The following is a 25,965-nucleotide window of genomic DNA, read 5'->3' as shown; positions in this document are numbered from 1 at the left end:
CAGCCACTCCCCTTCTCCTTTAATTATCCAATTTTATCATGTTTCCCCATCTACGCCTCTACTTCGCTTCTGAAGCTAGTTTTCTTACCCAGATGCCTCCATCCCGTCCTTCACGCTGCTGCTCCTGCATGAAATGCAGATGCATGAGCAGTACAGGTGAGAGCTGCTGAATGTATGCAGAGCTGTTGCCTTGCTGTGAAGCAGAGAGCTTTAGAAAACGGTTGCTGCTGACAGGCTAACTAGTGGTTTTGCTAAATGTTGCAGGGGTTGACATTTCATGTAAAAGAATGGGAAAAATATAAATTGTAGGATTTCGCCCTTGCTCATGAATAATCCCATTGATGTTCCACTGAACAGTCAAAGAACGAGAGCTAGCAAATTCAGATTACTGCATATTTATATTATTAATTCCTCCATTATTCTGCTAAGAACCAATGGAGCACAGTTTCTCTGAAACTAAGAGAGAATGCAGAATTGTTTTTCACTTAATTGGCTCTTTTGAAACAAGCCTCTTTGAAAAGCAGGATGTTGTTAGTCCACTGTGTAAAGACAGTGTAACAATATAACTAACACATATTCCAGAAACAGCTGTATGCGGGGGGTGTATTTGAGGGGTAAAAATAGCTTAGTAGCTTTCAAGAAGGAATGAGAATTTACACGAACACAGCTTTGTCAAGAAGTCTGCACTAGCACATAAAATTAGTCAGTCACTGAAAAATTAATGTCAAAATGTCCAGTGGAAATATCATCGTCTCACAAAAACATAGGTTGACCTTTGTTTGAAGTCTATTTTGATAGTCAAGGTCTTCATTCTGTACTTACAAAGCTAATAAAAGAGTAAGAATAGGGTTCACTGAGCATGAAAAATACAGGATTGGGCTTAAAAATTGAAATGTAGTCAGTAATGTATACTGTAGTTTGCTTTCCATTTCTTAACACCCGTGTAAGTTTTAAATGCTTTCAAAAGTGTTCATAATTGTGTTAAATATTTGTAAGACTTGTTTCCCTAATTATATACATATATTACATTATATTACATATAAAAGTAACAGAATACAAATTGTCTTCCCCTTTAATTGTTTCTGTCATTGGAAAAGGTTCAAGATTATAAGTGAGACAGTTCAGTGAAGTGTTAGTCTTGCAGTTGCTGTCTGTTGAAATTTTATCAAGATTCTCATCACTGCTTAAATTCAGTCTAATAGCATGGAAAAGTAGTTAAGACTCTTCAAATAGCTGTGCGATGTAAGATTTTAAGAAAGTTAATCAGTGCTCAGCACCTCAAGACAATCAGTATCTGGAGGAAACGGTGTCAGGACGGATACTCTGTTTAGAAGAAAATAGTGGAGGAGAGTCCTTTACCAGTTTAATCCTGAGCATTGCTGAATTGCTGAAGTTTTGCTTTGTAATTCTAAAAACAACTACAGCATATGAAATGGCACTGCAGCATTTCCCAAACACAGTCTACCCATGTGAGTCTTTCAACTTTACTTCCACACTGACTTAAGTTTTGACTCAGGAGAGCATTTACAAACATTTGTTAGTCCATTCCTGTTTGACATTTAAGCATATATATAAATAATTTGCTCAAGGCCTTTAATCCTCAGAGTTTGCAAAGCAGAGGGTAGTTAATGATGATGAAGATCATATGATACAGACAACTGGACACTTCTTTAAGGATCGAGATCTTATGCAAAGCACTGTTTTCAACCCTTGCATCATCTAATTCCCATTTGCAGTTTTGGCTTCAATTTCAGCAGCTACATTTTTTTCTTCTTTTTACAATCCTGAAAGAGGGAACCAACCAAGGCCACTATTTCACCAAATTGTACCTGTTATTGCTAAATGCAATAGCTTTGCTGCTGCATTTGGGTTTTCATATTAGAAAGGAAAATCGGTAAAGAAAGAATGTATTTGTTAAGCCATTTTATGGGGAGAATCACTTGAACCATTAAATTCTGAACTTGTGTAAGTAGAGAACTGCATAGTTCTTCTCTTGTCCACCTCAAAGCAATGAAAAACATGATCAAAACAACAAATACCAGTGCAAGGGGAAAGCCTTACCAGATTGCTGGAGAACACTTAAATAATGAGGTAGATGTGCTTGACACCTGCAAACTAGCAATTTGCCTCATTTCCCACAAAACCTACCTTTTCCTTGAGGTGTGTAAAATTAATTAGGAGCTCACGTGTCAAGCAGTTGGACATTCCATGGCACTTGCAAATGATCATTTAAAATATCAATTTAAAAAGTTACAAAGCTTCTGCAGGTAGCTCTCCGGGAAGAGTAACTTTCTGTGAATACTGTCTGTACTTTCTCTGAATTTATTTTGTGGATTATTAGCTAACTCTGCTCCCATTCCTTTTGTCTTATCACAGTCTTACCTCGCTAGTATTCCCCTCAAGTCCTTTATCGGAGGGATCAGCTAGTCCTTGGCCCACTGCAGTTATAAGTGGCAGAGCCAGGGGCAAATCTCTGCCTGGAAAGTTTGAGAGAGCAGCTGTGAACTGGTAGGGAGCAGGCAAGCTGGATCCAGGTGTTGTGAAAGCCGCCTCAAAACTTGCACCGTGCCCAAGTCCTGTGTACTATGTACAGGAGTGGTCCCAGCAGGCAGAAACATCTTACAAACTCATGTCAAAACACTTCTTATTCCTCTGAACGGTCCATCCCTTAACGTTATTCTGGATAATAAAGCAAAGCAAAATGCTCGGTTGAGTTTTATAAATATACAGCTATTGTCTTGGTAAGATTTTTCTGGTAAGGCAGATGGCCCCTTGAAGTTCATATTCATAGGTATAAAAGGATATATTTAAAAAAAAAAAAAGCCTAATCACAAGGTCTAGTTTATCTGCACGGAGATAAAAATCTTTCAGAAAATAACCTTAACTTGGGAAGCCATCTCCAGCCGAGTTTTATTTTTTGAACCTGTTGCAGTACTGTACTGCAAAGGATGAGGCAGATACCTAGTACAGTTGCATGTTCAGTAATCTGTTGGTTAAAGTAATTTCTTCTTGTTGCTTAAGAAAAAGTACATCTTTTAAGTCTATGTTAATACTCCAAGGCTTTCAAAACATTTAACAAGCCTGGCATTTGCAGGCTGGTAGTATGTTTTACATAATACCAATAGCTTGTCTTTGTGGCCCATGGGAAAAAGAAATCCTTTTCTTTTTTTGTGGTGCTTTCATACAGGCCCTCTGCCCAAGATGGTTGCAAGTGGAAACACTTTTTGTCTTTTGAAATCTTAATTCCAGCAGGCCAGGTGTTTTGATGAAGCTTCCAGTATATATCTAGCCAAAAATGTTTTGCAAAACCTACCTGAATTTTAGTGGGTGAGTCAGTTGTATTTTTTGTAATTTTATGGAGCCCTTGATGGAATATATTCAAACAAATGCAAGAAATACTGTTTGATCTCTTCGGATGGTTAAATTGTGATTTCTGTTAACGCTGCTTTGGCTTGGTGTACTCTGTTTCCTAGTCAATTGAGGATGAATTTGGATAGAGGAGCTGGCAAGGCTATGGTATTTACATAATGCGTTTTTTTTTTTTCCTCTGTGAACCCTGAATGTGGATGGAAAGAGTCTCTAATCTTCTTAGTGATCTAAGCAAAGATTGAATGCTTTGGGTCAAGCTGGGTTTTGGATAGGCTCAGTTAGGGGAAAAAAAAAATAAAAACAATCCCAGCTCTTCACAATGATTGCAAATGGAAATAGTTACAGACCGAGCTAGTTAATGTTTCGGTAGTTGATAATATTTTTGATATTTCACCAGCTTGCAAAGACCACATAATTTGTTTTCAACCATACTTTTTGAGACAACTTGGAAACAGAACAAACAGCCCTTGTATTAAGCTCTGGGCACTGTTCGCGTTCATTCCCCTTAGGATAGTTTTATCATGAGGGATGAAAAGGCAAGTGTCAGAATAAGCAGCATACAGAGGCTTCCTTTCCTCGATGAACTCTGAATGGCTGGAAAAGACCGCAGACCTGATCTTAATCCTTCTTGCACCATGACCGCTGTGACATGGTAAGAGGAGGAGGAGTTCATTAGGTGGCTGTCCTTTCATATCTCAATTATTAAAACATTCTGACTGTGATTTTTGTGGTGTGTTACAGTAACACAGCTTTTCAAACACTACTATCATAAAATTTAAAAAAAAAAAAAATCACATCTTTAAAGTGGATAAATATCCTGAACTCAGGCTAGAAGTGACATTTCATACTTGATTTGCCTCGCCTGCCTAGATTTTGCAGTATTTTTTCATGTAGAAGTTATAGTTTGTCAGGCGCTCTGAACAACATGCAAGTACAGTATATTACAGTGAAGGGGAAAAAAAATCGGTCTGTCCTATTTGCATTTTCCTTTTTCTTCAGGCTTACCTTCCCCAATCCAAACACTTATGCTAAGTCACTTGACTTAATGTTACCACAAGGGGTTTTTGTATGTAATGCATCTTCACATAATGTAAGATCACTCAGAGACTGACTTTTTTCAGAACATGAAAGTTAGTAGGAGCTGCTGGCCCTCTTTTAATATCTGCAGCCTAACGTTTACAAACCAAATGGTTAACTTTTTATGTGGTTGCTTTTGTAACTAAGTTCAGCAGCAGGTGTTTAATTTTTTTTGCTTTACTTTGTGTTCCATAGTAGAATCAAGGTTATATCCATCCCCTGCTTGAACTTGCCACTGCTGCATTTCAATAACTTTCTCAATACTTGATGCAAATTGTTTCTAATTAACATGCTTCTAAATAAAGGAAAAAAGCATTCTTAAAAACCTGTGTGCAATCTGTATAATAATAAAATTTTATTCTCGGCTATGGAGACTTGTACCACTTTATGACCTTTTTGAAATTGCTGTTGTTATTATTCTTATTGTTATTCCTGTAAGTGGTGTATTTTAGAATGAAACCCTTTTTATCTGTACTATAATTAATAACCAGAAATAGCTTACTGAAAACATAGTAGGGCAGGTAAGGACATGATTAGTTATTGACAGAAAGGAACACAAATGAACCATACTCAGAATTTGGTCTTTTAAATGTTCTGACTTTTCATTAAGTCAAGGGAAATATTTAATAGCTTCTGTCTTTGTGGTATGTGTTGTCACTGTAGCACACATTAGAGGTGCATCTGTTTCGTTTTTCTCCCTTTAGAATCATAGAATCATTAAGGTTGGAAAAGACCTCTAAGATCATCGAGTCCAACCGTCAACCCAACACCACCATGCCCACTCCTCCTTTACCTGCAAAGGAGATTATATGATTGGTTAAAAAGGAAAAAAAAAGAAAAGAAAAAAAAGGGGGAGGGAGGGGGGAAGAAAAAGGAAGAAAAAAGAAAGGGAAAAAAAAAAAAAAGGAGAAAAGTGGGGTTTTTTCTGTCAACTATGTCCTTGTGATTATCCAGAAATCAATTTGAAGAGTATAAGAAAATTTCGGCCATCATCGTAAAGCAGTATAAAATTTGGGAGGGAGGAATCAAGGGCAGTTTTGTGAACGTCTGCCTTGCATTCCCAATGTATAAGGAAAGTATATAGGAAGGAAAGAAAATACACACACACATATATAAACTTTCCTTATATATATTCTTTTTTACGACTAAAAGGAGATACATATATGGGTACAATAATCAGAATAGGATATTGCAGGAATCCAAATTGTGCTTGTAAAAATTTATCAAAGAAGTTGAGCAAATCTGACCACTGAACTCTGTATTGTTATACTAATTGGAAGAAATAAAAGATAACAAGGGGCCTATGGCCTTAGAAAGCAACTTGTCAGTGAGATTGAGCCAATCTAAACCTGACTGCAACCAAAAGCAATTGTTCAGCCCTTCCTCCCTTTCCCCGCTCTGGCAGCGTATTCCCCTTGCTCCTTTTTGCCTATGCTACTATGTGTGTGTCCGTGCCATGAAGAATAATTGTCTCCTGTTCCACTTCCTTCGCGTTGTTAATTTTTGTCCGGGTGAGTAATCCTCTCTGAGTTAGGGCACAAACTCTGGTGCCAGCATAAGAGCATCAGTGGACATGTACAGCTGGAGGCCACAGGACCACACCTTTTAGTGGCAGTATGGATTTAAATCAAATTGAAAGCAATATGAAAAAGCAGCCCGAGCTTTACATGCATTGTGCCCCTTGTAACCACAGTGTTCACTGTAATAACAGGAGCGATTTAGACAAATATGCCACTAGGCTAATTAAGGGCTCTTCTCCTAAAGAGGCTTTTGTCTCAAGCTTTAGTTCTGGAGATCTGAATGTAGCCACCTACTGCCTCAGGTTTTGGCTTGTTCTTAGTTTTAGCTCTACAGCTATAAAACATAGCTCTCTATATATTATAACTAGCTCCTATAAAACCACAGTAACAAGACAAATTTTAAGGCCTTGGTTAAGTTTTTGTTTTATTTTAATATATACACCAGTATGATATATGATATGGGTGCTCTAGATTCGGCTTTGGGGTTTTTTTGATTTAAAACTGTTTAGGGAACAAATTATAGATGTTATTTTGTTCTGTCCATTTCCAGGAAAGATTTCCGTGATGAATACTTACAGGGGATGGATGTGACTTAGGGGAAAAAGATATTACAACTATTAGTGTCAGTGCTGAGCTATTCTACAATAGTAGAAGCTGGATGTTCACGTTCATGAAGCTGGATGTTGCTCATACCATTCAGGTTCTCTGATGTATAAAGGCTGGTTTCAGTGAAACTTCTCTCGTCAGAAATGGGAGTTGCATGTTTTACTCTAAAAGCAATGCCAGACTGACTGCTTAACAGTAGTTGTGAATGATTATTAGTGATTTGAGTAGGCTTTCAGAGTTTTGCAAGTTTAGTGTATATGACAACATGTATCAGTGTTTCTTTACCTCAGCTGTGCCTGTGTCTGGAAATGTTTATGATTGTCTGAGGTGAAGCAATAAGCCTGCGCTTCCATGGCTTTTGCTGATTTTTAAAATCTTTGTACTGCTTGAAATAAATTAAATCAGGCTTTCAGCTTGACGATTACACTTTTTTCCTTGCTTCACCTTCTCTCCTTTCATAAATTGGTAGGGATACAGTTCTCTTCCACATTCATAGGAAGCTAAACAACACTTACTATTAAAGCTGGTTTGAATTAAGTACGTTTTCCCAAAATTTAATGCTGCGAGATTGTTTTTTTTCCCCTTCAGAATTATGTCGTCTTTCTTTTTTCTTTTTTCTTTTTCTTTTTTTTTTTAAGTGACAAGGCAATGTCTTGGTTTTCAGAGTTTTCCAGGACGTGGTCAACCAGTCCCCTTACCATCCTTATAGAACTCTTCTCATAAAATAAATGGTAGCAGAAGTTTAAGAAAATACACTCCAATTTCTGCCAAAACTTAAATGTCTCATGGATTTTTGTGCCCTAAATATTCCATTGCATTCGCTTTCATGTTGTCTCATGCTCTGTAGCGTTAGTGAAAGCAATGGGGCATTGTTTTGATATTGCTATTTATTTTTCTCTCTAGCTGTGTGCTGCCCACCTGCCAACCCGATCAGAGGCGCCGAACCACTATCAAGCAGTATGTCGGGCTCTGTTTGCTGAAACAATGGAACTGTACACTTTCTTGGCCAAAATTAAAAGTGCAAAAGAGGTAAGCAGTCTGAGAAGGTTTTCTGCTTTTGAGCTCGTTACTGTGTGAGTTATTAGGCTTACAAAATCACTTCTGTACCCAGCCAGTAGTGAATGTCAGATGCTTGAGGAAGTTATCTATAGTGTTCAGGGAGAGCAGTTCTACAGCTGAGGTTGTTTTTTCTTTTGGCCTGTAACCATTTACAGATGTCTCATAGAAATTGTTATTAATTGCCACTAGTCTATTTGGGAGTAAAACAGAAGTTTTTCTTGGAGGGTTACACACTGCATACATGCATCCATTCCTACATGCATGTATGCAATGTATTTGAGTCTTAAAACTTCTCTGGTGTTTCCGGGATGTTGTGAAGCATCAGAGCTTTGCCTGTTGTTCCGTAGCTCCTTCTCATGCCTGCCTTTGGCTGAGAATTATCTGAGATTCTTCTTGCTCATATCTTGTCCCCAGTCAGCAGCTTCCCTTACCTTTGATGTATGATCAGCTTGTTTGTCTGTCACATAGGCTTCACAGCAGAGCCAACTTAAAAAAAGAAAAATTTCCGCCTGTAGGTCGTGATGCTTATGTTCACTGCCTGCTTGGCTGTCACTGGTGACTGAGAGGCCATCCTATGAACCACTGCAATTAAATGGTCTGGCTGAAGAATAACTTTGAGGGTGGGCGGATGACTTTTAATGAAGATAGTTTCAGTGGTCTGGCCCGCAGAATGGCTCCATAAACAATTGTATTAACACAGTGCGGGTGTTGGTTACATTGGAAAACTGGTGGGTGAGGGGAAGGGCAGGAAGGGAAACATGCTTCTTAAAGCTGGTTTCTTCACCCCAACTTGTCAAGTAACGACACTTTCATAATTTTTCTTTTTATTAAATCCCTGAAGGATTTTCTTTTCTTATGTAAGTCAAGATCTACAGTACCTTTCGAAAGCAGGATAAGATTTTACAGGCTGATCTAAAAATTTTGCTGCTGGAAGAGGCAGAGCTGTTCCACCCACGCACACATGCTCCCACTGTTTTACTTCATCTGGTTCTAGGAAACAAACACAGGAAATACCAAAAAAAAAAAAAGGAGTCATTCCTTGTCAGGTTAATGAGCTGAATCAGCTCATCAAAGGGTCAGATGAGCCTCAGAGCAGCACAAGAGAGCTTTTATCCTCACTCTGGTAGTGGAAGATGCAAACCAGTCAGAGGCATAAGGGGCTGGTGCTGTCTTTTCTTCCTGGTCGAGATGCATCCCTCCATGGGGGAGAATCCTTCAGAGATGTTTTTCTGTTGCACAGGGTCAAGTTTCACCTCCACTTTTCCACCAGTCCTACTCAAACTGAAAGCAATTTTTAAACTGAAGCAGTATCATACAAGGATAAATTTGACAGTGTCAGCATGGCTAAAGAGCCACCTGTTTTCTGAAGCGCCTGTGTAAAGGGTTCATCTGCATCCAATGCCCCTGATACAGAGAGCAGACAGGATACAGTGTCTCTGTGCTAAATCTGTCTCCCGAACCTTGACATCATTAATTTCACATCTTGGCTTTTGAGTGCTCCTTAGTGTTCTGACCACTGGATATACTAATTGAGGGACCTGTGCTAGAAACACCTCAACTAACAGGTATTGCAAAGTCCATGTTGAAGCTCAAAGATAAGACCCTTTCGAGTTCTTCTTTCTGCTCAGAAAGGAGTTATGTTTCCAGTAGTTCTTGAACATTTTGGCCGCAGTAAGCAGTAATAAGGCATCTCTGTTGTCAATGTCAAAGTAAAATATTGTGGTTTATAACCATTTAAAATTAAGTCTTAACAATAATTTTTTAAAAATTTATTAAAAAAGTAGAGGGGTGTTTTGAAATTGCAAATTATTTAATCACCTTGTAATTGGACGCAAAAATCCAACAACATCTGATCAGACCATAGAGCATACTATGAGTTAATCCCAAATGAAAGAAACCATTTGCCTCTCAAAGGCTATTAGGGATTGATTCAAAGCACATTTAGGTCAAAGGAAGTAATCCTTGTAGGTGGAATTTTGGCCCTACTGAAATCAGTAAGACTTTTATTGCTGCACCTAAACAAGGCCAGAATTTTGATCTTTTGATTTAATTTTACTCTGGATCAGTCCCCCAGTAGGCATACAAGAAGTGACCAAGAAAATTATCTTACAAGCAGCTTTGGAATCTGAATACTTCGGTTTTACGATGCACTTGATCCTTGCTTATAGCTTTTATCCAGCTATGCATTTGGAATGTATTTTATTTTGAAAATAATGTAGCGTACAAAGAAAAAAATAGGTATGAAGAAAATACGAGGTGGAATGCTGTAAGTCTTGTTAGACCTTTTTAAAATGACCTCTATAGTTTATATTTGAGGCAAGCAGGAATCATATGATCACACTAGGTTTGTGCCAGTAAAAGCTGTGGTATTGTTTATATGCTCTTCTCTCTTGCAAATACATGGTAGAATCTTAATTCATGAGGAATACGGTTAAATACAATTCAAGTCAATAAATTCCTTTTTCTTTTCCTTTTGTTATTGTCATATGAGTATTGGGTATAAAGGAGAGAAACACAATACTTCAGTAAGGACATTTTGTTGTCGTGAATTTGTGGTGATTGCATTGGCAGATAACTGGGCTGAAAAAAAACCAAGTTACATACATCAGCTCCAATCAAAAAACCCTTACACTGTGTAATATTGTGTTTGTGACACTAAAGATCCAGGAATTTTAAACTGTTAGTTTATTTCAAAAACTGTCAGCTTTATTCAGAGATCTCCCTGAAGAATCCCTCAGACCTAGACACAGTTGTGGACGTGAGATCAAAATGAAATTAAAAACACTAAAAAGGGGGAAAAAATCCTCTAAAATTACTTAAAATAACTTTCCTGTGAATAAAAATTACTTTGAAATTCCTTGGATTCCTTCTAGGGCCACTGGATGGCATCTGGGTATCTGTTTCCCAGGTATATGAAGTTCATAGTTTTTGCTCAGTTGGCACTTAAACAGCCAACTTCACTGTAGTGGAAGAGGGAGAATTTTTATCTGCAGAAATTCACTTGCTGGGAGTGGACCAAATCTGACCTATCTTATGCTACAGGCCAGGACAGGTTTAGAAGGGAAGTACACTGTGAAAGAGGCAGAAAAAATATTGCTGTCATGCTGTTTTCAATTTGGCACTATAAAAACACGTCAGGATTTTGAAAGTTACAGGATTTCATGAGGGATAGATCAGTAGGCAGGAGGGATAGGCCTATAGGGTCGTAATATGTTTTGTTATTAATAGATACACTGAGTAGTTATGTGCTTTTCAGTCTGTCATGTGAACATCACTGTCATATAACAAATGGAGCGTAGTTTCAGAAAAGGTTTTACTGGCATGCATTTGGGTGAGTGCATTAATCAGAAATGATGAAGCAATGAGTGAGCTGTTCCGGTCATATCAATGGATGTCAAATAAAATGTTTTAGGCACTTTGTCGCATACTTGATGCCATGTGGATTTTATTTCCAGTCTGATTCCCTGTGTATGAAAGGTCAGCAGTAAAGCTGACTTGCAGACAGGGAGATGGTACTTCCATTCTTAAAGAGAATGAAATGTTTCATGTAGTGGATGCACAGGACAGGACTCAAGCCAGAGTTGAGAAAGGTGTGATACTACTATTACAATAGTAAAAACAACAAAAAAACCCCCAAAACAGTAGTAAAAATACGTATTTCTGTGGAATAGCAGCAGCATCTCCAATGGTAGGGTTGAAATTAAGTTAACTAATCTGACTAACTTTGCATCTTTTTGCAAGGTGAAGTTTTTCTAGCAAGTTTACTGGGGTGTTTTTCCAGCTTGCTGGCAGCATCTGTATGCTGCTCAGGCTCTGTGAAAGGTGCCCTTGCTGCAGATCCACCCTGGGTACCATCTGCTGCCATCCAGAAGTGGTCTTTTGATGGGCCAAGACCTCCTAACTCTGTGTCGTGCTGTTTAAGCATTTACAGCTGATGACAAAAATGGAGTACAGCTTGTTTCTCATCTCAGGCAGTGAGCTTTTAAAATTGCAATAGGAAATTTCCACAAAAAGGGGGTCTCCCCCTTTTTTTTTTTTCGGTTGTGTGTGAGGAAAGATGGCCAACAAGGTGGAGGAAATGCATGCATGTGTGGCGAGGGGGAAGACAGTTTGAGTATCTGCTAAAAATGGACCTCATGTAAAAGAAAAGATTCATCTTTTTCAGGATCATCCAAAAGTCATTGTTATCACCTTTGTTGGCACCTAGCCATAGACAGAACTGTAGGCACAAATAAGCGATGTCCATGAGATATGGACTCCATGTTACGTGGAGTATCTGAAAAGGTCGCACACATTGCTCAGAAATGGCATCAAGTGTGACTGAGAGATACAGGGAGAGACTATGCAAGCAAAGGAATGCAGAAATTGCTGCTCTGGATCAGACCGGGGATCCACCTGGTCTGCTACCCACACTGTGAACCTGCTTTATTGAGGGAATATCTGCCCTAGTCCTCCTTCAGCTCCCTGTTACTGCCCAGTCTTGCCTTCTACTGGAGTTAATGCTCCACGTGCGCTTAATGGCTGAGTGGGCCAGCAATGTGCCCTTGTTGCAAAGAAGCCGTATGGTGTCCTAGGCTGCACTGGGAGAAATATTGCCTCCAGGTCGAGGGAGGTGATCTTTCCCCTCTACTTGGCACTGGTGAGGCCGCAGCTGGAGTGCTGTGTCCAATTCTGGGCTCCCCAGTACAACCCAGTACAAGAGAGACATGGACATACTGGAGAGAGTCCAAGGAAGGGCCACGAAGATGACGAAGGGACTGGAACATCTCACATATGAGGAGAGGCTGAGAGAGCTGGGGCTGTTCAGCCTGGAGAAGAGAAGGCTCAGGGGGATCTTACCAATGTGTACAAATACCTGAAGGGAGGGAGGGTGGAAAGAGGATGGAGCCAGGCTCTTTTCAGTGGTGCCCAGTGACAGGGCTGGAGGCAATGGGCACAACCTGAAACACAGGAGGTTCCCTCTGAACATCAGGAAACACTTTTTCACTGTGAGGGTGACTCAGCACTGGCACAGGTTGTCCAGGGAGGCTGTGGAGTCTCTTGTCCTTGGAGATATCCAGAAGCTAGCTGGACATGGTTCTTGGGCAACTGGCTCTGGGTGGCCCTGCTTGAGCAGGGCAGCTGGACCAGCTGAACTCCAGAGGTGCCTTCCAACCTCAACCACGCTGTGAGTCTGTGAGTGGTACCAGTAAATGCCAATGCCAGCCTGTAGCAGAGCTAAGCATTTGTGAGTGGGCTGTGGGTGATAAACTCCACAACTGGCACAGCTGTTGCTAAAAGACACCACGTGATGCTGGCCAGCATAAAATACAAGAAGTGTCCAGTAGGCAGATGTGTCTTAATCTGCTGCAGTGGGTTTGACTCGTATCTCAAAAATTTTTAGAGATTGATGTACACCCTAAAGCATCAAGATTAATATTCCTTCCAAACTAATTAAGACTTTGTATATTTTTATAATTGCCTACATCTTCGATTACAGTGAAGACCATGTTCATCAAAAACTCGTCCATAATTTCATTATCCACAGTATGCCTGGTAATTAAGTTTTTGGTAGAATACAGATAAAGCTCCCAATCTGTCATCTGTATACTGTTCTTTTAAATCACGTCGCCTTTCATGTCTGTCCTTTCTGATGTAAAAACATAATTCTTTCAGTCTGCCTGGATATATTTCAATCTGATCTGTATAAAAATGTAAATATATAAATTCTAATTAAGTACATGAGTAGAAATGAAATTGTTCCTTTCCTTCTTTCTAGTTTCATGCCATGTAAAGACTCAATTGGAAAACAGTTAATTAAAAAAGTCAAGTGTTACTTTCCATTTAACGTGGCTATACTGGTGTATTACTTGTACAAAATATGATAATAGAGGTAGTTAATAGGTATCTAAAAAATGTTAATGGCTAACTTATTTCGGAAATATGGTCATTAGCCAAGTTACTCTTAATAGTCTCACGCTCATAAAAGCTGTTAAATACCCTGCTGCTTGGATTTTCAGAAAGCACAGCTGGAGAAAGAAATTGATTCACAAACTTTTCTGCTCTTAACTTCACTTTTGTCTACACTTCCAGGCTTCTGGTGACTCTGCTTTTGCAACTGTGTTGTCGTCAGGCTTGCAGCCACATCATGATTTGTTTGATCCCTCAGTTTAGGAGGTTTAATAAGGGAAAGAGCTGCTGTTTTGGTTTTGTGGTTTGGTTTGGTTTGGTTTCCCCTCTTAAATGATGCAGGCACTGTCACTCAGTAAGTGTTACATGCACTTGGTTTGGGGGTTTTTTGCCGCCTCTTAAACAGTTATCTTGAGCAGCATAGTGACTATTGCCCTTTCCAGAGCTGAGCAAAGTGCGTCGACCCATACCACTATATATGAAGAACTTTGTCTGATATCTACTTGAGAGGTTTCCAGGGACTGATTTAACTGATCCTATTCCCACGTTTTAATTGAATGGGGCTTGGGTCTTTTCAAAGAACTAGAGTAATGCTGCTGGCCAAGCCCTTGGAATTTCAACCCAAGTTGGATAGCTGAATATATAAAAGCAGTTTTCCCCCTATGTGCAGGTTATATATTTTTAAATTGAGCCTAGAGGTGCAAGAATATTTTATTAGTTTCACAGATAGCAGCGTAAGAACTACTTGCATCAGCAAACAAATGATTCCTAATTAAGAATATAAACTGGAAACTGCAGTAGACTGTGTTCTGCAGTGGGTGAAAGACAAAGTCCAGATCTGGATTCCTGAGAATACAGTCTTCATTAAAACATTGTGTTTTCGAGAGCGTTTTGTGGAAGCGAGTCGTTGACACTGTGCTGACAAGTATCTTTATATAAACTCCCATCTGTCACCGAGCACAGGAGAGTGCGTCTCAAATGTGGGACACGCAGCAGCAGCAAATCAGCTGCCTGCTTTTCATGGTGCAGCAAGACGTTTGAAGACATTTGGTATTTTTATTACTAGCTTTTGTCACAAAATGCAGTTTTTTACAAAAAAGGCCAAATGCTGTAATGGTTTAAAAAAAGCCAAAGCTGTTGAAACACTCGCTTCCTACACATCCAGCCCTTATTTCCTGAATGAACGCCCAGGCTGTAATAGGTGAATCAGGTCTGTGGTATGGGTCTGAGGTCCTGGGACCGTTTAGAAAAACCCTTTTAAGATGTTTCTGCTTTCTGAAATGGAAACCCATTTAGGCCATGTATTTATTATACTGTAATAGCTGCTCTTAATCCATTGTCCCAAGGCTAAGTACAAGTGGCAACAGCAGCTGAGGTTACTCACAGGTTTTGGATCACAGTTAAGTTCTGACAAACGGTCTCTTGTATTGTAAATGTGTTGGTTTCCATAATTTACAATTGAAACAGATGCCGAAACCCATTGATGCTGGCTGGGGGTGCTGGAGGGAAATGATAATATTTCATTTAGTCTAGAAGTTTAAACGTAATCATTTGTCACAGTGAATTTATTCCTTCCTAAGCAGCACCTGACAGGTGTGGAAGAGTTAAAGAAACCTTCCTAAGCACTGGCTGCAAGGATAGAGCACTTGCTGTTTCTGTTTCTTCCCAATACTCCAAAGCTTTCTAACTTCTATAATGATGGAAATTCCTTTCCTTTCTACTGTTCTCCACTAATTGCATGGTGAGCTTCGTTTAGGGGTCTGAGCTGGTGCCGGGGAGGGGAATGAACTGTCCCTACGAAGTGGGTGTCTGTGCTGGTATGAGGGAAGCGTCTGGAGCACTTGGCTAGGATGGGAAAGAGTAGGAGCCCAGCTTTGGCAGTAGCTTGTGCTTTTATCAGCGCATTTGGATCATAAAACTGCACTTCGAGAGACTTATCTCTTGGCTTGCAGGTTTTGCTCTTGCAACTCTCCAGTGCGTGGTAGCCAGCATCACTTACACCTGTGCTTTCTCAGGTGGAAACTCCCCCTCCAGCTATGTTCCAAAGAAAATTAGATGGTTGCCTTATTTGGAAGATCTTTCAGCTGTTCAGGGTTTTTCTTCCCCCCCTTGTTATTTTCTGCTGTTAGGAAAAACAGGTTGTAATCTTTTTAGCTTCATGGAACGTTTATGTCAGTCAAAGGCATGAGCCTTTGGGCATAAACAAGCCTAGTAAACTGTATGGTAGGGAACACGTTGCTGAGATGGGTAATTGCTGCAAATCTTGTTGAACAGTCGAAGTAAAGGTTAAGCAGCTGGAACATGTTATTTTTTTAAAAATTAATGTGTACCTTCCAGTATGGAAAGGAGGAGCAAATCTGACAGTTGTGAGCTCATTTACTGAAGTTAGCTTTTTGATTACAAAGAGGAAAAGGAGAAAGTATCAGAATGTTTTTATATTTTGCAGTTTATCAATAAAAGTTAGCAGTTTGCAAGAAAGCAAGTAATTTACAGTTCACAGATACTGTATTTGAAATGATTACTGCAACTGTATGATACAGAAAAGAAGAAACCCTGGACAGCAAAATACACATAAGTGAGGCCTTTATGTTACTCATTCTTTCCATTTTTCTTTTTTTTCCCTTGCAAAAGGGTGATTGCCTGTAAGTGTCAGACTGACTGCTGACCGCAGTGACAGGACCAACACAAGTTTCCATAAAGACATTCTTTCCCAATTGGGTATCCTGTGGTGTTACTGCAAGTCATGCCAAAACATTCCCACATTGTCCCATGATATATTTGCTTCTGTGGTGTAGGTGATTTATGTTTTTTTAGAGTCTTCCTGTAAATTATATATTTTATAGCGCAATGGTAGTATTTCTTCTTTGATATGAAAGCAAGTGTGTTACTTACTTAAATAAGACGATAAATAACCCATCTGCTTTCTTTCCAAAACCTCTGTGGTGGCTGGCTCACACATACTATCTCTGTAACCACTAGCTATCTGTTTGGTAGATACTTGCGCTCTGTTAAATGTGCAAGTTAAGCACTCTTCCAGTGCTTCCATTTCTTCCACTGAAATGTTGGCAGTCTTGGAACTACTTTCAGGAAAAAAAAAATGCTTATTTTTAAGTTTTCTGGGAAGCTCAAAAGCTAAATTGAGACTGATTGTTCAGTTCCATTAAAGGACGAGCTTGAGTGCTTAAAAGTGAGAAGAAGATTTTTGATAAATAAATACATCTGTCAGACCTCTGACCTGTTGCTTTAGTCTCATAAAATAAGTAGTTATCAGAGGATTTAACTACATTTTGAATACATTAGTGAGTACTTAGAAAACAGATCAAATTAAACATGGTTAAAGATTTCCTGGAAAACTCTCTGTAAAAGTGGAATGGAGTACTGAGAATTTGTTTGTACTGCTGATTCCAGAACATTTCAATACAGAAGTAAACCAAAAAATAACATTTAAATATGCAGTTGTTTATGTGTATAAGATAATTTCTGTAAAGCCACAGCTTTTTAAATCTTTCACTTGCATTTGTCTGTGTGCAAGCTTGCCTATTCTTCGGTCTGCTATAACTTTTAATCATTTTTCATATTCTTGTTAGTATGAAAGCTTTTTTTTTGCCCCTTTGCAGACAGTCTTTCCCATATTTGCATGATCTGATCTTGTTCATAAATAGCAGGTTTTACCCTTTAAAAGATCTGTTTCTCTTCCTTACATGATTTTATTACTCAGATTTCAGAATCTATAACCAAGGTGTACAGACTGCTTAATTTCAATATATATGCAAGTCTCTCACTATTCAGTTTAAAGGATTTCTCGCAGTTTATTTCTCCTCACAACCAGCTTTCTGGGAATTTCTCCTTCTATAAAAATGAGCTGTCTTGAATTCAACAAATAACAGTAATTTTGGTATGAATGGGATCCTTACAAAGTTGGTAACTTTTTCTGTGTTGTAGCTTAACAGACCTGCTAGGTGGTTGGGGGTTTTTCTGTGCATAGCCCAATTTTAGGAATATTAAAATTTCTATGTATAGTTTTTCCTCTGGCATGCTATTATCTGAAGTACTTTCACACTCAAAACTTAAGTTTTTTTTTTTTTCCCCAGCATTTAAGGTCCACTTTTCAATTAAGAGAAATATATTCAAATAGTATTTCAAGTTACTTTTACAGTATTACTATTCAAGTCATAAAACATTCAGTAGAATACCCAAACAACATAATTCAACAGATGTCAAAAATTAAGTTTCACTTTTACTTGAGAGTAATGCCACCATTCATTTATTGACTCATTTTCTTTTCATCGGCAGAATCTGAAGAAGATTCAAGAAATGGACAAAGAGGCAAGTGATGAATCCAGCACAGATCTTGATGACTTAAAAAATGCTGACTGGGTAAGACAACAATTGAATAGTGATTCAGCATCATTGCTAGTAGTTTATATGTCTTTATAATGCTTACCTAAAATTGTTTGGTTTATGTTAAAATCAGTGTCTGTTTTTTTTAACATATGAATTAATGGTAACTCATGACAAGTTAGAACCAAATGGAGTCTCAACCTTCCTTCGCAGACAGATGAAACAATACAACTATCCAAGCATTACATTTTTTCTTTAGACTGTTTTCATGGAGAAGCTTTTCCAATTTAAAAAGACTGGACATTTAGACAGGTATCATGCTGACTGCCCTTCAAAGGGGCAGCCAGGCAGGAGGCAGAGCCACCAGCTGAGTTTCTCCAGTGGTGAAAGAAACATGTTACAGAGAAACTCTTAACAGAAAGTAGCTTGTTTTATTTTCTAGTTACTGTTCTTGCTGGGTCACAGAGAAATATTATGAGGTTCTTAAAAGTACTTGATTTCAATCTCCCAATCTGCTATCCACCACCTGTTCTTCTTCCTCTCCAGCCACTCTCGCTGCCCAAAAAATGAGAGGGAGGTGTTCGTGTGTGGTGCTTTTATAGGCAGAGCAAAAGGAAGTTGAGTACTGAGAGGGTATTGCTAGACCTTAGGATTTGGAGTCCATTCCAGAATTTCTATTTGAAGAACAACTGCTGGGAAATTTTGCAAGAAAGTTCTGGGCCTAAGGGAAACAAAGTTTCGGATTCAATCACTGTTTTAATTCACATAGTATTAGCTATAAGTCTAGAAACTTTCCTGACGTGCTTGCAGTATACTTGACACAGAAATATAGATGCATGGTATGAGAATTTCAAATCTTTTTTCTGTATTATCTTAGAGATGAGCATCACTTGAGGGGTGAGACTCTGCAGTCCTGCTGAGTTGCAACAAAGTTCTGTTACGTTCATGAGGGTTAAAAATAGGCTTATATAAAATAACCACAGATAAAATGGGTTTTGGTTGATGTGTTAAAACCAAAATAGTACAGCTGTACGTATTTGGTGGTGTCCTGAAAGGGGAATGAACAACTTCGGTTTAATCTGAGGTAGTATTCAAGGGTAAGGTATCAAGTAAAATTTCTCTCTCTTTTCTCTTCAGGCTCGTTTTTGGGTACAAGTGATGCGAGATTTACGGAATGGAGTTAAACTTAAGAAAGTTCAAGAGCGTCAGTACAACCCACTCCCAATAGAATATCAGCTCACACCCTATGAAATGCTGATGGATGATATTAGATCCAAACGCTACACCTTAAGGAAGGTCATGGTAAGTTATGAGAATCACTAGGATTTGTCAAATCTGAAATGTTCTTTTCCTTTTTTATCTTCTTCTTTTCTTCTCTTTTTTTCTGAGAACCTTGACGACATGATTTCATGTAGATAGTAACGTTCATAGTTTTTATACGGCATCTTAAATATATGTAGTACATTGAGGGGAAAAATATGAAACCAACAAATGTGTATTTTGTTTTCCATATGGCAGGCATGTAACATTCTGAAGGACATACCTACCTATCATATGCTTGAACGAATGGCTTGTGTTGGTTTTATGACAACCTTAAGAGTCATATCAAAAGTCCTGTCACTCTTTCCACTGAGAGATTGTTTTAGGCTTTTCTTATTAGGGAGAACATTTATCTTTATTTACAACATAATTTTTGGAATTCCAGAATGTAAAGTTGATACATGAGTGATACTGTGATGGGAAAGGAAAACCTACAGTGGTCGAAAACTTTTATTGCCTACTACCTACATTACAGCGTTTGAAAACTTAAGTTACCATGATCTGTTAGGAATTTTCAAGGAATACTCTATGTAAAAAAACTTAAATCTTCTATTTGTAGAAGTTCAACTTAATTATTTTCAGAATATCCTATTGCTGCTTTCAAGTCAAGACAATATGCCAAAGCAAGCTGGACAGTGTTGATGCGTCTCCTCCTAGACACTCATAAAGGTGCACGTATGATTGACTGGAGGCACTCTTTTTTTCAGAATCCATTTGATACTTACTGGTGTGTCCCTGTTCTTTCTTTCCTTTTTGGTTTATATTGTGTTCAACATTAAGATGTTCCTGATAAGCTAGCAACTGAACTAAAGGGTTCCTTATCCCTAGTAGCACATTTTAAACCCCTTTGTCAGAGGCATGTATTTGGTCAATGTCAATATTTATACCTTGCACTTACTTATCTTTGCCTGTTGTTGGTTACAGTGGAAGCATCGTCTTAGAATATTCAGTGTCCAAATGTATTTGCTTTCCTGACAAAACCTCACAAAAGTGAGAACGCTGTGATTCCATCAGAAAAATTCAGAGATGGGGGTGGAGGGGAGATGGGAGAGACAGAAAGCGTGTAGTTTGTTCTATCAGAGATCATGAGAAAAAAGAATAAAGGAGGAAAAAATTTGAACAACTACATGGGGAGCAAATAAATGGATTCTGTTACAAATATAAATGCCTTTTATGTATGAGCTGAAAGTACTTTCCTAATTAAGTTCTGGATTTAGACTATCAGATTGTATTTATTTTCTGCAGCAGATGTTGCTTAAATGTTAAATCAATAGGGTAAAATACATACCCAGGTAATGACGTTATCGGACTTTCCGCTAACAATTCAGAGAACTGCGCTAAGTGTTCATACTACCCACTGCAAAAGAGGAACAGTCCCCTCAGGACCTTGATTACTGTATGCAATCAGGATAGTAGTTTTGTTTGAATGGGAATCCCTGGGTCATCTAATTTTGCTTTTGTCAGACTTGCCTTTAATTCATCTTCTGCTGAGCAAGCTCCTGCCTCTTCAGAAGAGATTTTCTTCATTATATGGTAGGTCTTCGAGGCACAGCTGCTCCTCTGCTCATCCAGACCCTCACTGTAAACGAAATCCCTGCAAGCATCTATTTTTGTCCTGATATCTTGTCTACTAGGTAGATTGTCAAAGTGACCTCTGGACATAAACATGAATTAGGATTACAATCAGCTGCAGGGTACAAGTACCTGTAGTGCTGTCTGTGACACAATTGCTGGCTTAGTCTGACAACTGCTAATGACATTGTGTTAGAAAAATAACTTCTTTCGTATTAGAAACCTTAAATTCAGTAACTTGGATTCTGCTGCAGGGTCAGCTTGAAGAATGTGCAAAGCATGCAAAATAATAAGAGTGCTGCTTGACGTGAAATGTGTGGTGCCTGAAGGATTCACATAGAATTAGAAGTTTAGTTAGATCGCATAAATACAGCATCTTTTAGCTGATGTCATGGGTCAAAGCTGATTATATGTATTCCCATCAGAGAAAACTGCCATGGTTCTTGAAAAGAGGAGAAAAGGACAAGAATCCTAAATCTGAATTTTAAGGCAGCCTGGGAAAGATGGATTATGTTTCTTTCTATCAGTCAAAACAGATGTTTGGCAAAATTTTTATTAAAAGCAATTTTTGTTTTAAATTTACAGGTAGTATTTTTAGACTTGGTAGCTTGTGAAAATGCATATGCTACTAATGATAACAAGAGCTTAAGTAAATTTTTTAAGTAAATGAGATGCAACATGAAGTCTTTACAGTTCCTTTTATTAATATAATGCTGTGTTTAAAAGAGTAGCTTTATCTGTACCTGACTGCTCAGTACTCTGAGTAGAAATTAGGAAAGGAACAGATGTTCCTATTAGGTGCATTACTTAGGAACTATTTTGGTGTTTCAGACTATCAAAAGTGTTAACAGAGGCTAATAACTGGAGCTATCTGTTCTCGTCCGTCTTCTGTCATAGTGCAAATATTCAGAATGTTTTGAAGATGTAAAATGTCAAATTCTGGGCTTTTTGTAAATAACTGGTTTCATTAGTTTCAGTGACGTTGGCACTTCTGTTTCAGTACATATGAAAATAATTACAAATTTGTCATCTCTGTCCCTCCAATGCAAGAGTCCTTGTTTCTGTGGTTGTTGTGGGAACAAGATAACTTTCATCCTGGCATTTTGTAATCTTTGCATGTCTACCTGGAGAGATTTAATAGCATTTTTCTCCTATGGAGCGCTCACGCCCAAAAAAGTTAAAAATTGTGAACACTGGTAGAGTCAACACTTGGAAACAGGGAAATTTAAGAATTAAATTACTCTTACAGGCTTATTTTTTCTTTATTATGCATATATGTTAAGCTACAGCTTTTAATTCCACATTGATTCACAATTAGCTCTCTTTCCTGCCCATCTCCCCCCCCTCCAAGGTGCGCACCGTCCAGTGTATTTCTTGAGCAGTGCTTATTGAACAGTAGCTCATAACTCTTATGTTACTTACTCAATGCATGGCTGTCAGGTACCTTTCATGTAGTATCCAAACTCAGCATTACATTGCATAACAGTTAAATTCTTCGTAGGTAATGGTGCTCTTGTCTTCGTATTCGAGCTCTTCACAAATACCTGTGATGCAGTGGTATTAGCTTGGCCATGCTGCAGAAGGGGCATTTAGTCATATAAGTTGAAGCTATTATTATCAAAAATATCCAGTAATTTGAATGTCTAATCTGAGAATCCTGTGGCATGGCTGTTTGGGTATTTTTAACAAAAAATTATTTATTTCTTTACAGTATTTAGCATCTTACAGTACGTACATTAATTGCAACAACAGCTGTGCATGGACAGTATTTTAATAAGCGAGATTTCAGGTGTTTCAAGCTGGACATAGAGAATGTGAGGAAAAGACTTTGACCAGTTTGTCCAGCTGAGCACTGTAGAGTGTGTCGTTCTCTTACGCACACATCTGATTTATTTTTACTGAGTGGTATTCAGCTGCTTTAAGCAGGGAACTAGCCTTTTTTCATTTTCTGCCTTCATCACATATTTCTGCAGAAGCTTAGAAGTCATCCTAGGTAGAGCAGTGAGCTTTACAGTTCCTAACCATGCTTTAGGGGTATTCAAAGAAGGAGTGACTCTGTGTAAGTACTATGGTTACCCTGTGGTATCATAAACTTCTATCTATAATACTATAATACTGCAGGAACAGCAGTGTGAATACAGTGGCTTACAATGTGAAATACCAAAGCACTTCATTCTTGGACACTGCTGCTTGAGCTTGCTGTGTGGTGTCAGATACGCACTGTGTACCAACTACGTTAACAAAAGCATTATACTGTCTGCATAATGAAAGATGGCAAATAGATATCTACTTATAATACTTTAAACACAACTGAACTTTATCATGACCTGTTCTGGAAATGATGCAGCATGCCCCCTCTGTCTTTTTCAGTGTCCAAGCAATCTCATTTTAAATGAAAATTTCTAGATAGTACAAAACAGTATCAGTTTCATGTTACCTATTATTTAGAGGTAGCACTCTCCTATTTAATGCTGTCACCTTTTATAGTGAGACAAATAAATGGCTGAGATAATTGAATGTCAATGGTAGGTAGTTTTTGTGAAAGTCATGTGCAATGTACTTCGTGTTTGGGATCACCATTTTTAAAGCTTGGCTTCAGCCAAAGGTTACTAACTACCATTTGCAGTTATTTCTTTAACTGCAAATCCATATTTATAGATTAAAATATGATGGTAGCAGGTTGTGAGCGAGTAGATGATTACATGGTAATTTTTCTGTGCTTTAGCTGTTTAGACCTCTCAATTTCTGGTTGATTTTTATAATCATTGGTTATGCTTACCCCACACTGCCAGTTTTAATGCATACTGCTGTACAAAAGCCATTTTACACACATGAAGACTTAGGATAGTTTTACAGTGTTTTGAGGTATTTATTTAAATACTAGTTTGCAGTTGGGGCCAATCTGCTATGTGGAGGAAAAAAAAAAAGATAATTTTGTTGGTTGTTTTTTTTCCCCTGCACGTATCATGGCTGCATCTGTGCAATATATCTCTGATTTAGACTTTAATCAAGAGCCATGAATTTTAATTAATTAAAAGGAAAAGATGCATGTGAAATTGCTCGTTACGGGGAGAGTTAGTTTGAGTAAAGAAATAGATCTAGTGTGGACAGAGAGGATAAAAGCTTCCTTTCAGTGTCTTTCCTGTGAGCATCTTGTTTGGGCACTGAGTATCAGAAGGTAGGTTCTGCCACCAGCGCTCCTGCTCTTGGCTTGTTGGCTGCGAAACATCCACTTGCTTTGCCACCAGCTCCCCGTGTATCCTGTGGAAAATCACTTAAGCAAATCTTACATTTCTCCTTTTCCAATCAAATGGGAATACTGATACTAATTATACCCTGGTGGCATTAAGTCAGGGCATAGAGTGCCCTGAGGTGAAAGGCTCAGAGCCATGTATTATTTATTCCCTATTGTCATGCAGAGGGTTGTTCCCCAGGGCTGGAACAGAGATTATCAGTTTACAAAATGGCTGTTCTGATGGTAATAACTCTCAACTTCAGCTATCAACTTTGACATCTGATGAACAAGTAACCTGGGGAAGAGAGACTTCTCATTTTATTAACAATCCCGCAAAGCCTGCTGGCCTCAAAAAATTGCTCAGTCTTTAAACAGAAGAAATCAATCACACCACTTAAAATAATATTCTCCTCATCATAAAATGTCAAATCACTGTTTAATATAAACCTTTGCAATTTTAATTTTTCTGCACTATTTTTAGGAAGGTGATGCACGTTGCAGAGTTTAGCAGCTTGGTATTCTCTGCCAAGCTATATGAAATTCATTCTAAGGAAGCTAAGGGCGTGGGTGGGGGGAACAAATAGGATTTGGACCATGGCTGGGGTAGGATACCTCCACAAAGAGTCCCCAGGAGGGACGCTGCATCCGCTTCCTTATCGTGGAAGGGATGAATGTTCTCTGGGAGGCTGTTGCTCTGCCTCAGCCTGGAAACAAGGCATGTCTGAGGTGAGCAGAGCTTATACGGAAGCTGCATAGCGTTACTGAAGTTCAATTAGGGATCATATTCAGGTGACCTTATGGGCATTTAAATGCATTTTTCTGACTGCAGCATTCTGGTTAGCAAAAGTGCATGTGATTTGACAAACCAGAGCTGTGTCTTTACATATATTTTCTGGCTACAGAGCTTGTATGAATAGAGTCTCCCAAAGAAAAATGAGCCAACTGACCCTTGAAAAAAGAAAAAAAAAACCTGCTGAAATTTGGGACACTTGGTCTAAGAAATTTAGTGTCGTGGGAATTTCTGTCAAATTGGAGGACAGGGCTGATAGCCAGCTACTGTGTAGTAATAGAAGGTACTAGAAGGATGTATGGCATAGGATGCTCTCTCCTCCCTGACAGTGCGCTTGGGCACTGTGCTGTATGAAGACTGAACCTGACAGGTGGATTTTTTTAAGCAAATCCATACACTTATTCCTAGTTTACAATTTATAAATTCTTCATATGATAGGAAAACTTCCGTTGCTGCCTTTTATATCCTGTACACATAGTGAATTGCTGACTCTTTCCTGTGATGTCTTGTATATCATCTTATGTCTAATGAGGTATCAGAGAAAGAAATGTCTGTCTCTCTGGAGAAAACCAAACAAACAAGCAAAGAACCCTCACCCAGTCCCTCTTCTACAGAAATATATGATTTACAGCGAGGAAATGCGCTTCTTGTACTTCCAGTGGCATGCCATGGCATTCTAGTGATTTACTTTCTAGACATATTAACAAACTTTGTTTTACATTTGATTAATCTACAAAGTGCAGGTGAAGAGGTAGCTATGAAATCGTGCTCAGGGCTTCCCTCTCCTTCTGCTGGGATTTACACACAAGGGCACCTCTTCATGGCCAGAGCAGCAGAGACAGGTGGTAAAGACGAAAAAACAAGGGGAAGGTATTTTTCATCCATTGCTACAAGCAAATCATTGGTGATTGTGCCAGCTGTAGCTTTGATTTCCCGTCAGTGCTTGGGAGATGGTAAGGACATCAAGAAAACTGGGGCCTTAAAGAGCACCCATGTTTTCTCAGAGGCTAAGAACAGAGTATTAGTGACTGTGTAACGGTTGTCAGTGAGACATGGTTCAAATAGTTGTTCTTAAAAATGGTGTTGGCAACTTTTCCTCCAAGCAAAATACAATCTTCGTCTGCATTCTCCCATAGACATGATTGCAGCCTTGACATTTGATTTCATAATTTCAAAATCCTAAGTAT

The 25,965-nt window shown here is 38.6% G+C and overlaps 1 protein-coding gene across 5 annotated transcripts in view; it reads left to right on the top strand.

Annotated features, from left to right (window-relative positions):
- The window catches only part of SPIRE1 (spire type actin nucleation factor 1), a 134,992-nt gene that overhangs the window by 77,129 nt on the left and 31,898 nt on the right, over window positions 1–25,965 (top strand). For all 5 annotated transcript variants that reach the window (XM_076330014.1, XM_076330012.1, XM_076330016.1 and 2 more), the window contains exons 4-6: window positions 7,476–7,601; window positions 17,814–17,897; window positions 18,999–19,163. In XM_076330014.1, coding sequence (XP_076186129.1) covers window positions 7,476–7,601; window positions 17,814–17,897; window positions 18,999–19,163 — 375 coding nt within the window. The remainder of the gene's footprint in view (window positions 1–7,475; window positions 7,602–17,813; window positions 17,898–18,998; window positions 19,164–25,965) is intronic.

The sequence above is a fragment of the Aptenodytes patagonicus genome, chromosome 2, assembly GCF_965638725.1.
Source record: "Aptenodytes patagonicus chromosome 2, bAptPat1.pri.cur, whole genome shotgun sequence".
Lineage (NCBI taxonomy): Eukaryota > Metazoa > Chordata > Aves > Sphenisciformes > Spheniscidae > Aptenodytes > Aptenodytes patagonicus.
This window is presented reverse-complemented; position numbering and strand designations above follow the sequence as displayed.